Source organism: Leopardus geoffroyi, chromosome C3, assembly GCF_018350155.1.
Source record: "Leopardus geoffroyi isolate Oge1 chromosome C3, O.geoffroyi_Oge1_pat1.0, whole genome shotgun sequence".
Taxonomy (NCBI): Eukaryota; Metazoa; Chordata; class Mammalia; order Carnivora; family Felidae; genus Leopardus; species Leopardus geoffroyi.
Window position 1 is genome coordinate 67,340,979 of NC_059338.1, and position 9,951 is coordinate 67,350,929.

A 9,951-nucleotide genomic window follows, 5' to 3' on the forward strand; every position below is an offset into this window, starting at 1 on the left:
ATAGAACACGTCAGATGTTGACAGACCGTGGAATATCGGGACGAGCCCATCACAGCAAGCGCAGAGCGCCAGCCTCATCTATGCGGTCCCGGGCGGCTTCTAACCGCCCCGTTTTATAACCTGCGACTTACTGTATGTTCGTGCCCGGACCGCAGCAGTTAAGGCCTCCTCACTCAACCAGATGGGTTAACGGGTACTGTGACCCCTTCATGCGAAAGGCAGAAACAGGTTTTTTAGTTGGCAAAGCTAAAGCTTTTTTGTTTTTTTTAATATTTGAAATTTATTGTCAACTAAAGCTTTGTAAAGCACAGTTTAGTACAAATCCTAAAGGACTCGGCTCAAAGCGCGGCCTCTCCTACCCCATCGGAGACGCCCGCTCTCCCGTCCGTTTCCACGAACAGGCGGCGAGAGCCTATTGTGCGCGCCTGCCAAAACCGGACTGAGGAAGCTCATTAAAAATTGGCTCTTAGGGGGCGGCCGGCCGGCTCAGTCGGTGGCGCATGTAACTCCGGACCTCAGGGTTCAAGCCCCACGTGGAGCAGAGAGTTTACTTAAGAACAAACACAAAACTATGACCCCACGTCAACAAACTGGAAGCAGGCTCTAAAATGTGTGTCTCCCTCTCTCTCTGCCCCTCCCCCGCTCATGCTCTCTGTCAAACATAAATCAACATAAAAAATAAAAAATGAAAATGAAGTTAAGAAAGAGCCCGTGAACCAGCGGCACAGCAGCCCAACGTTCTCCCGGACTGTTCTCGGCCCGTCCATGACCTAGTTCCGCCGGACTCGGGAGCAGTTCCACGCGCTGCGGCGTTAGAACCAGCGCGTCCACCAGGGCCGCGTTCCCGGCCACAGAACGCGCGCTCCCCTCCCTGAGGGAAACCGGCCGGGAAGCAAGTCTCGAGGCCTGACTGGTCACCTCGGGGTGGACGCGCCTCCAGGGCCCTCGCTGCAGAGCCACACTTGCTGCGGAGCCACACTTACCGTTACACTTGCCGAGCAAAGTTCAACGGCGCAGGTCTGTCAATGGACAGGCCTCAGGAAGAACGTTTCCCCGTTTCCATGTGCTTCCGCCGGGTGGGTGGGGATTCGCCCGTTTGGAGCACCACGTATCCAAAGGGTCAAGATCTGGTTTTCACGAACAGATTTACTCTCTGCAAATTTTAAACCAGGAGGAAAACCAACAGCTCCAGCTTCCTTTCCACACAAAACGTATCCTTTCTCCGTCTCTCAACGGTCTCGTCTCAGACGGGAGGTGACAAACCGCTTGGCACTAAAATGATTCTTAACGGTTCAAGTGACTGAACTACACGGGCAGGGGTGAGAATAAAGACCAAAAGCAGGTACAGTTTAATGTATTTTAATAGCAAACTTACAGGAACAGCACAGAAGACAGACAACATTAAAAACATGTACTTGCATGTAGGACAACTCAGTTAGAAAAGTATAGTGAATGGATGGAATCTACCGTATGATAAAAATGCTACAAACACCATTTAGTTGCCGTCAATAAGAAATTTACTCGTTTTAAAAAAATCCAAATGCTGGCATTGTCCAGAAAAATTTAACAGGTTTATTTATAATTGTTATAAAGTTGAACTGCTGAAACGTGTTCACTGAAACATTTTGACTTGCATTAATGCTTTATGTCCCCGCATTTATATTAAAAATTCACACACGAATGAAAATGGAAAAACTGCCAATACCTGATTTCTGTCCCCGATTTTTCCATTTGCAATCATATACTTCGGTACCTTTTGACCCCATGGAAAAAAAATATCTAACGTTCAGAACTACCAATAACAGGAAGAAGAGAAATTTTTTTTTTTTTTTTTTTTTAAAGAATGAAACGTTTTCCATCAGAGTGGATTCTTAAGCACGCTCTCCACGTATGCGGCGCGCTAGCTGGATGTCTTTTGGCATAATTGTTACACGTTTGGCATGGATAGCACACAGGTTGGTGTCTTCGAAGAGGCCCACCAGGTAGGCCTCGCTTGCCTCCTGCAAAGGAGCAAAGAAAAAGGCATCAATGGCGTTATTAGCACCCGTCACGGGGAAGTCTGTACGGTTCAGATGATGAGGTTTTCGGACCTCTGAAAAGCCGCTCCAGAAGACGCTGACCTGTTCACCAAACGGGTACGTTTTAAAACCTGGGGGACAGGCTGAAAGGCAGTTTAGGAAAAGCGGAAGGCTCGAGCTTGGAAATCTTCAGCAAATTACACAAGAGTCAAACGATTTCATTACTAAGCTTTGATTTTTCTCCTGTTAACACACCATCTCTTATCCACCGAAATGTCTTCGGTGAATCCCATTTAATCCAGGAACTCTAGTTTAGACTCTAATCCTGTCTGCTCGCCAGCGTCCTCCTCATCCCGAATCCCGCTCGCCCCGGAGTATCTGCCTGAACCTTTGCTTGCCAATAATCCAACACAGCGGACAACTGGCTTCCATCACATGGTCCCCATCAACCTTTTCTTTTCCACCTCTGTTCTATCACATGGGGCCCACGGGTCCCAGAGCACAACACGCTGGTGTTGTTTACATTCTTGGACCTGTTTTGCCTAGATGTGCCCCCTCCAAGCGCACCTTCCTCTGTGCTCCCCAACCCGCAGTGACCTTTTCCCCTCTCGTATTAATATGGATCCCTCCAGTTTTTCTCATGACACTCGAGGAGTCTTTGAAGGCACCCCCCTCTCTCTATCACCACTCAGAAACCGCCAGCTGTAGGAACTGTTCACGGACACTTGGCAAGTCAGGTTAGCAGACCTTACAGCTGTCTGAAAAGCTAAAGAGTCCTTTAGCCGAAGTCACATTTGCTTCCTCATTCCGAGAGGCAGAAACTGTTTTACCAGTCCAGTCACCCGCCCAGCTGTTTTAGTTGGTCAGGAGCATTAAACGGGGCTGTCTGGCCTTGTCGCCTTCTCTGTAGAAAAGTTACTCCTCTGATCAAGATACTTAGAAAAACCAAGATTCCTGTAGTTGCTGTTTTTGTCCTAATAAAAAAAATATTTTCCATTTTGGAACCCTTAGGTAACAATAAAGCTAAAAATGATGCCACCCGACACTTGAGCAATTTCAGCCACTTATGCTACATAACACAAAATATGCAGACAGGAATAGGCAGATTCGCTTGTGATTTTGCAATAAAACTACGGAGACTTGCTTTCCCAAGCATCAACGCAGCAACAATTAATTCAACTGGTTCACATTATCATCTTATGAAAAAGTACGCCCTTCACATTTATGTATCTTCAACTTTTTTGCCTTATGTCTCTCTTCTATGAAAACTTGTTTCATCTAAATTTTACAACCCCTACAATGTTCTTCTGCTGCGTTTTTTCTTAATGTTTATTTAGTTTTGAGAGAGAGAGAGAGAGAGAGAGAGAGAGAGAGAGAGAGAAAGAGAAAGAATCCCAAGGAATCTCTATACTAATGGATGTGGGGGAACCGCGGGATCCTGACCTGAGCTAAAATCAAGAGTCAGACGCTTAGCTGATTGGGCCCCCCAGGAGCCTCCTGCTGCATTTAAGAGTCAGGTTTTATCTACCCACTAAGGCCTAGCTCAGACTTTCTGAGCAGGAGGAAGCAAGCACTTCCACTCCCAGCTCCCAAGGGCACAAAGCCTTGAACTCCTTCCTCCAGACTCCCTGTTGCTTCTCTGGCCTCGTACAGCAGAGCCAGAGCCACCCTCTTATGTACGTAACTTTATAATAGAGTCTTGTTTTCTACTCCCAACGCCTTGCCTTGGAGTAGATGTTCAACAAATGTTTGCTTTTTAAATCTAACCCCAAGTAAGTTTACATCTTTTCCATGCAAACATTCCAAAGGGTGTAATGAAGGCAAAAGCCCTTAACAGCCAGGGATTCATTCTTACAACATTCTAAGGAATGGGTGAGAGGTGTGGAGACCAAGGCATAGTGTGGGCTCTGATGGGCTCACCACACGCATCAGATAGGACTGACGTTCCTCAGGCAAGACACCAGTTTGATTTTGCTTCACCCGGCCTCACGCCCATCCAGAATGCTTCTGCAAAACGTAGCACTGTGAGCTGCTAGATGGACAAGCCAACAGGTCCTGTGGTTCTGAGACCATTTAAGAGCAGAATGATCCATGGGCTCCCTGGTACTGCTCCGAATGGCACGTGGCCATTCTCACTTCTGTCTTGGAGCCCGGCTACTGGTTTTATAGGGTTATGTCTGGTCGGCTCTGGGAGAGTATTCTATACCCACGGGGGATTTGACCATGACCCATATATTTCTAATTCTATTACACAGATCCTAAAACCTTCTCAACGGGAAGGCTCTAATGGGAATGAAAGACTGCCACATAAATTTATAGCCCAACAAACCAATTTTGAGATAATGGCAAAAGAAAAAAGTATCTTACAACTAGAAGGAAATGTTAATTTACAACGCGTTGACCATATTCAATGTCTGATTCTCCCACCATTTCGAAACACCAATGTCTACGTTTTTAACACGAGGATACCTCAAGTCCAAACTCTCAGACGTTAAAGACAAAGGTTAGATTTTAAGTCCGTTCGTTCCTGAGTATCGTATGGCAAACCCAGACTAATTTCTTTACCTCCCACCCCCCCGCACCACCTCCCCGTCTCATTTAGTTCTATTAGGAAACTTGTCAACTGTGTGATGTGATTCTAAACCAAAAATAAAGTGACTTTTTGAATTTTATTTCAACTGCTCTCTTCTGTTATTTCCACCAGCAAATTCTCCATCCCTGTCTTTAAGAGAACTGAAGTGCGTGGATACAGAAAGCAAACACGTGCACAAAAAAACTGGTAACAAAGATTACTCTTTCCAAACAAGAGCCATCTAACTGCTGGAGTACAGGCAGCAGAAGGAAACATTGTGCTCAAAACCAATACAGGAACACTTGCTAACCTAAACCACACACCTTCGGGCCAGTGACCATGAAGTTTACACATGAACTGGAAAGACAATAGTGTTTTGCCCAGATTGCTTAGTAATCTCCATTTACAAGGCTCTACCACAGACCGACCGTTAAACACGAACACGTTGGGACTTCCCAGTATAATGGGTTCTTTAAGCACAGTCCTGGCTAACTGGGACTAGGAACCAAAACTAGCAGCTTTGTATCAAATGCTTGACAATCTTGGAAAATACAGCGGGCAAAATGTGACTTGCAACTGTAGTGATAGACGAAAGGAGACCTTACGGTAAACAACGATTAAAAGAGAAAAAAGAGTTTTAAGTACCAGCGCTAGAAGATTTTAGTAGTTTGAAATTTCAGTAATTTCAATTCATTGAGAATTTAATGGATGCCTACTCCTGGAATCCACCAATCAAACCCAGTTCAGACTAACCATAGAAACAGCTCAACCAATCGCACTTCAGCATAGAACCCACCTATCAAATCTCCCTCACATGTAAAGCCAAAGCTTGCCACGGCAACAGCAGCCTCACAATCCTCCAATGGAGTGTATGTGGACTGTGGTCCCCGCACCCCCAGAGATTCTGATTCACGTCTGTGGTGCCTAGAAATCCGCACTTTTAGTCACTTCCAAACCCCTGCTCTCATGGAGGCAGGAGTCTGAGATACACCGATCTAAAACATGCCAAACACAATATAAAACAGGTTACACGTTAGTGATTGGTATTAATTATATTCTCCCCCCTAATCAAGCATGTTACCCGTGGGCATTTCAAGTTTTAATGCTGGCACAAGACACAAATATTATGGATATGTAACCACCTCTAAAACCGTACTTCTCAGAGTTCTGACACCTGGTGTGGAGATTAAATTCAATGTGCTTCCCATTTAAGCGGAAATCCATAATCCTCTTTGTCCGGACATCCCTGCCCCTTAACGCGTACGGTGTGATATTGAAGCACACCTTTTCTCCCTACGGCCAAGCCCATGCCAGTTAGCTGGGTGCTTCCTTCAGCTCAGTGCACAGCCTCCCCACCGACACCGCGCTCCCCTCTCACGTGGCCTCTGCACATCCAGAAAGACACCAACTCTCCATGCCTTTTCCAGCGATCACTGCTTAAAACTGATGACCAACACAGACCTTAGTCCCACATCTTTGTAATGTCCCGCAGCACCCATGACCGAACAAGAGGGTTCTTTCTTCCTCGAGACACCGTTCTCAACACAATGTTTAAAAAACTGAAAGACGGTATACCGGAACGAACGGTATACCGTTCGGAGCCAGATGGGTTCAAATGAGGACTGTCACCCAAATGGGTTCAAGTCGCATTTTCGGTGTGTATGACCTTGAGCAACCTAACCTTTCTGACATCTCAACGGTGAAGCAAAGGTATGGCCCACCTTACGGGCTGTGCCGATCAAAGCACGTGGAAAGATTTAGCACTGTTCTTGGTACACAGCAGGACGGCCGACTCTCAGAGCCGTCCCCACCCGCCACTTTACCTGCAAAGCACCAATAGCCGCGCTCTGGAAGCGCAGGTCTGTTTTGAAGTCCTGAGCAATTTCTCGCACCAGACGCTGGAAAGGAAGTTTGCGGATCAGAAGTTCAGTGGACTTCTGGTAACGTCTAATTTCGCGGAGTGCCACGGTACCAGGCCTTAACACAAAACAAAACAACATTAAACAAATGGTTATCGGACATATACAAAAACATACGAGGATAAGCGGTTAGCTTTAACAAATCCAGTCATTTTCCAAAAAATAAACCACCCGTTTTCTGTTTTTTAGCTTGGGTATGAAATTTCCCTCATCAGTTTATGATCTGAATATTCAAAGCTGTCGAGAGTAACAGAACAATTCCTTGAAAGCAAAAAGCGTAACATGAAAGGAGATTCTGAGCAGGGCATTTATCCGAGTCCCATTCACTTTCTTCGTCTTAACATAAGGGCGTCAATAACGTATCATTACTTGGGAGGGTGTGAGGCCACTAATAAAAAGTCAACATTCAGACTCTTGTCAATTTGGTATTACTAGCTTTGCTTCTTCTAAAAGACGCACCAACACCACTCAATGGGCTTCATTTAAAAACACACTCAGGTATATTCAAGGCCCATTTCCCAGAACACGTTTACTTTGACTACGGCTCATCCGTCAGGAATGATGAAGTCTGGATACTCCTGACGGCATGGTGTGCCTTCCACAGGGCAGAGTGTTCGTGCATCTTTTTTTTTTTTTTTTTTTTTTTACCAAGTGTCAACAAAAACGAACCTCAAGTCTGACTTATTTCTTCCACTCTATGAGCTTTTATTTTAGAGTAACTATAAAATCATTTGCAGAGGCTAAGTACAGACAGCTTCTGCCCTCTAACGGCAGATGCCCTTAACAACACTGCTGAGGAGAGCTCAACACCAGACTGCTAACAAGGAAATACACCAATTAAGTAAATGAAGGAGAACTTTACTCAAACAAAACACCCCACCTTGAGTCTTATTAAAATAGAATTGGTATCAAAATGTATTATTTTGCCAAAAACGAGTGTCCATCCTCACATATGTACTTAAAAAGCACTTTATTATTTTAAAAACACACGTTACTAACATAACAACTAAATAAAATGAGAATCTATCTCATTAACATCATCGGTGATTCAGTAGGTCTCCTTTGGGCTCTGGGTAGCTTCAAAATAAAACATTCCGACAAAACCCAACACTATGTTTTGGGACACACACGCGCATACGTTTTTAAAGTATTAGCAAATATTCAAAAGGGGAAAAACATCGGTTTCCCTAGATCAAAAAGTCTGCTGGTTATACATCTTTTCATTATATTTTACAATTGCTGCTTCCGTAGAGGGACTCTATCCCACTATTTCCTCTTTAAAAAAAAAAAAAAAAAAAAAAATACCTGTAACGATGAGGTTTCTTCACCCCTCCAGTAGAGGGCGCACTCTTGCGAGCGGCTTTTGTAGCCAGTTGCTTCCTCGGTGCTTTACCCCCGGTCGATTTGCGGGCAGTCTGCTTTGTACGAGCCATGGTACTGAGACCTCCTCACTTACCTACCAGCATCAAAAACAAAAATCATACACACGACCCCCCAGACGTTCAAGTTTTCCTGCCACTGCCGGCCCCCGCCCCCACCAGGCTGGAAATTAGGCCCAGCACAAAACAAAACAAAACAAAACAAAAAAACCCCAACAATGTCCGTCATGTTATATAATTCGCCAGGGTGCAGATCACGCCTGCCACCCAGACAGGACTTCTCGAAACAAACTGTGGGACTCGGAAATTGGGACCTCTAACGCCGACCATCCTTCAAAAGACCGACGGCAAAACAAAAAGACCCCCTTAACGGCCTCGGCCTCCCTCTCTTTAATTAAAGTAGAAATCAGAAACGTCTGCAAACATCCGACCCGCAAACAAGTCCAAAGAACGAAGCCACAAAACACAGAAAGGTCGAGTCAAATTTCGGCAAAAAGCCTCCGGTCCCCCCCCCCCGCCCCGCGCCCCCCACCGCCGGGCGCCCGGCCGCGGACGGACCCCGGCGAAGCTCTGAAAACACGCCTGGGGTCGCGTTTCCACAGCGTGTTGACAACACGGCGCCCGGGGACGCGGGAGGGGACAGCGGCGCCCGGCGGCCGGCCCTCCACAAAGCCCGGTCCCGCGGCCGGCCGTCGTGGGCTCCGCCGCAGCCGAGCGCCCCGCAGCCGGGCTGTGATCGCTGCCCGCGCCGGCCCGCGGAAACTTTTGGGCCCGGCCCCCCGCGCCCCCGCCGCGGCCCCCAGCGCCCCGACCCACACGCCAACAATCGGCGCCCGGAGCCCCTTCCTCCCGGGGGCACGACGCACCCAAGCCGCTCCGAAACGCCCCGATCCCCCGCCACGTGCCGCCCTCCAAAATGCAAAAGTTTTTTTTGCATTTCCAATGCATCAAGTTTCCGCTTCTCCAAAAAAGGAGAAAAAAAAAATGTCCCTCTCTGAAAAAATTCTCCTCCGTTCTCGAAACGGGGAAGAGAGAGAGACGGGGGAGAAAACATGGTCGGTGACCAGAGAAGAGAGACAAGATGGTGAAGCTCAGCAACAACTGTGGGGAGGCAGCAAAAAGCGAGTTAGCCCGGGGTGCGAAGCGGCGGCGATTTCCCCCCTTTTCCCGCCCGAAAACCGGGGCCCGGGGCCCGGGGGCGGCAGGGAAGGGGCCCGCGTGGGTCGTGGTGAGGGTCTGGGGTCCCGGGAAGGGGCGGCGGGCGGGATTTGGCCGAAGAAAGGGGAGCCGGGGGCGCGGGGAGGAGGGAGAGAGGCTCGGCGCCGCGGCGGCTGCTGCTGTGGGGCTGAGGCGGCGAGAGACGGGGGAGAGCCGCCGCCGCCGCCGCCTCGGGGACGCGGAAACTCGCTCCTCACCTCCATTTCTGGGCCAAAAAGTTTGCGGGCCGGGCCCGGGGGGCCGGGGGGGGCGCCGTGCCCGCGGCGCCGGGGCCCGGGCGGCGGCGGGCGGCGAGCGGGGCCCGGTCCCGGGGAGGCGGGCGGCCGGGGAAACTTACCCCCCTTCTCCTTCGGCTGGAGCTCGGCGAGCTAGAGGCGGCGCTGGCGTTAGCGAGCGACGGCGGCGCGGCGGCGGCTGCGAACACAATTGAAAGATGGCTGACACCGAGGCTGGCCCCCAACACACGCCGCCCCGCCCCCGCGCCGCGCGCCAGCCAATCACACACAATGGAGGGAAGGCTCGGCCCCGCCCCCGGCCCCCGCTAGCGCCCCGCCCCCGCCCCTCCCCCCGCGCGTTCGTTCGCTGGCGCGCGCTCGCCCCTCCCCCGCGCGCCGCCAGCTCCCTCCCCGCGGCCGCCTCGCGCCGAGTGTGTACAAACACAAAAGACGTGCCGGAGGGCCGCCGGCTCCCGCCGCGACGGCCGCCCGCCCGCCCGCCGGCCCGCCGGCCCGCGCGTCCCCGGCCCCGCGCCCGCGCTCGGCTCCCCCCCCCACCGCCCGCCGCCCCCTCCTCCCCCCCCACCCCGCTGGCGCCCACGTCATCCCGCGCCCGGAGCCCGGGGTCGG

The 9,951-nt window shown here is 49.9% G+C and overlaps 1 protein-coding gene across 1 annotated transcript; it reads right to left on the bottom strand.

Moving 5' to 3' along the window:
- Positions 1 to 1,343: 1,343 nt before the first annotated feature.
- LOC123585279 (histone H3.3A) lies at positions 1,344 to 9,570 on the bottom strand. Its single transcript, XM_045453263.1, has 4 exons — positions 9,444 to 9,570; positions 7,815 to 7,965; positions 6,414 to 6,567; positions 1,344 to 2,000 (listed from the first exon to the last, which is right to left on the bottom strand). The coding sequence occupies exons 2-4, from the start codon at positions 7,940 to 7,942 to the stop codon at positions 1,872 to 1,874; spliced, it is 411 nt and encodes a 136-aa protein (XP_045309219.1). The 5' UTR covers positions 7,943 to 7,965; positions 9,444 to 9,570; the 3' UTR covers positions 1,344 to 1,871.
- Positions 9,571 to 9,951: the final 381 nt, after the last annotated feature.